Genomic DNA, 2,742 nt, shown 5'->3' with positions numbered 1-2,742 from the left:
CTGAACCAGCGTCTATGGTTTTTACCTGATCTCAGATCAGTTTCAGTCAGCAGGAGTCACCAGCGTGTGGTGTTTTGAGCGCTTCGAAAAAGTTAGTTTCTCCCATCACTAGCCTAAACTAGTCACAGCTCTCATTGTGCATCAGTGCATGTCATGAACATTAACACGTGTCTGCTGTCCTTACGTGTGCATCCGCTCTCGGTGAAGCTGTAGTATCCGCGCTCACAGCGATCACATTTATCACCCGTCACCCCGGTGATGCACTGGCACCGCCCCTCCTCGTCACATGACGCAGACAGAGCGCCTGATTGGTTACATTCACACAGTCTGCAGCCATTGCCGCTGCTGATGCCGTAATAACCCGCCTGGAACACACACACACACACACAGACACACACAGACAGACAGACACACACACACACACACACAGACAGACACACACACAACCGTAAACATACGAAAATAAAAGAGAATGTCATGAACTACTGATCATTTATAATAAAACTAATAATATAAATTAACAGACAATAAAAGAAATGTATTAATGAATATGATATGAACTATTAATAATATATACTACATTAATAAGTGTAACTAACAAAATTAGTAATGAATATTATATGAATGATTAATAATATATAATACAATTAATCTTTATTAATAATTAAAACAATTAAATTATTAATGATACTAAGAGTATGAGAATTATGAATGAATATGACATGAACTATTAATAATATAGTAAAACTATAATAATAAAAAGTAATAAAAGAAAATTATTAATGATTATATGAGTTATTAATAATATACGATAAGGAATCTTCAATAATAATATAATAAAATATTAATGAAAGTAATAAAGAGTAAATAAAAGATAATTATTGATGTATATTATATGAACAATTGAGAATAATATATAATACTGATATTAATAAACAGTAAGTCAAAGAGAATTACTAATAAATATTATATAAATTATTATTATTAATAATAAATGCAATACATATTTTTATAATAAAATAATAGTTTTTATAAAACTATTAATTATATTAAACTGTAAAAAAGAGAATTATAAATGCATAATTATAATATATAAAACTATTAATTATATTAAACTGTAAAAAAGAGAATTATTAATGCATAATTATAATATATAAAAAATATTAATGATATTAATAAACAGCAAATAAATGATAATATTGATGAATACTATATGAACTATAATATATAATAAAACTATTAATGGTAATAAATGACAGCCAACCATTATTGAACACGGTATACTTTTCTTATATAAGTGAATGAAAATAAAAAAAGTACATATAATAAATGAATGAATGAAGTACATATAAAGAATGAAAAGGAAAAGTACATAATGAAACATGACAAAGAATAACTACACAAACGGGCAGCTATTAACAGTTTATGAATTCTGAAGTTATTAAAGGTCACAGTAGATGACGTACCTGACAGCGGCCGCAGGTTTGTCCGATCACGTGAGCCTTACACTCACACTGACCCGTGATCACGTGACACACGGTGGACAGAGAGCCGTCACCATGGCAACCGCAGGCTGCACACACACGGAAACACGGATTACGAACACGCTACAGTAAAACAGTACCGCGTTTGTCCAGCAGATGTCACTGGAGCTTCATGTCAGAAAGTGTTCTTATTATTATTATCCAAATCTGACTATTATATTCAGATATTAGGGGTATAACGGTACACAAACATGACGCTTTGGTATGGTTCCGGTACAGCAGGAGGAAAAAACTAAACGTATATATATATATATATATATGTTTTTTAATTAAACAATGGTTTACTGAACAAATTGCTTATTCTTTAAATAAATTCAACTACAATTCAAATCTACCTCAGCTTCTGCTCTAAACTATAGGGAGCCCTTTTACATTACTATAAGGTTATTATTATTATCCAAATCTGACTATTATATTCAGATATTAGGGGTATAACGGTACACAAACATGACGCTTTGGTATGGTTCCGGTACAGCAGGAGGAAAAAACTAAACGTATATATATATATATATATATGTTTTTTAATTAAACAATGGTTTACTGAACAAATTGCTTATTCTTTAAATAAATTCAACTACAATTCAAATCTACCTCAGCTTCTGCTCTAAACTATAGGGAGCCCTTTTACATTACTATAAGGTTACAATTAACAACAGAGCTCAAACTTAAATTCAATTACTATTTATTTTTAACTATAATAATCAACACTCAAATAAAAAATTTGTATGCAAACATGTAAAGTGCACATAATGCAGTTTTTAAATTACCTTCTATATTATACAATTTCTATTTGTTTGTTGAAATATAATAATTTACAGAGTGGCTGTCATAAAAGATTTATTTAAACATGTTAAATAATTAAGACGTCAAAGTAAAGTATAAAGTCTAATATTTATCAAAATGCTCTTCTCTAGACGTCATTTCTGTAGTACACAACGAGCTGTAGACACTGATGATTTGCCTGAGGTTAATAAATGCTGTGAAATTTTGTTTACAAGCTGTTTTAATGACACCTTTCTGCAATTGAAACGCTGTTTGAGCGATTACATGAGGGGTGAGATGTTCATTCATGTTTATTTCACGTTAAAACTAGCAGTAAAGAGGAAGAGGGATGATCACTGAGGCGTCTATACAGCGATCTGTCGAGCCAAAGCAGGATTTATTGTCTGAATTTCCTGAAAAAAAAAAAAAAAAAAGG

General features: G+C 30.5%; 1 protein-coding gene across 1 annotated transcript in view; it reads right to left on the bottom strand.

The window, feature by feature from the left end:
* Positions 1 to 131: 131 nt before the first annotated feature.
* LOC107741946 (laminin subunit alpha-1-like) overlaps positions 132 to 2,742 on the bottom strand; it is a 13,190-nt gene continuing 10,579 nt past the window's right edge. Inside the window, exons 5-6 of the mRNA XM_016554761.1 lie at positions 1,467 to 1,573; positions 132 to 365 (exon numbers count right to left, since the gene is read on the bottom strand). Coding sequence (XP_016410247.1) covers positions 132 to 365; positions 1,467 to 1,573 — 341 coding nt within the window. The remainder of the gene's footprint in view (positions 366 to 1,466; positions 1,574 to 2,742) is intronic.

Source organism: Sinocyclocheilus rhinocerous, unplaced genomic scaffold (assembly GCF_001515625.1).
Source record: "Sinocyclocheilus rhinocerous isolate Xijiao unplaced genomic scaffold, SAMN03320098_v1.1 scaffold4150, whole genome shotgun sequence".
Classification (NCBI taxonomy): domain Eukaryota; kingdom Metazoa; phylum Chordata; class Actinopteri; order Cypriniformes; family Cyprinidae; genus Sinocyclocheilus; species Sinocyclocheilus rhinocerous.
The sequence above is the reverse complement of the archived record's forward strand: the minus strand, read 5'-3'. Positions and strand labels throughout refer to the sequence as shown.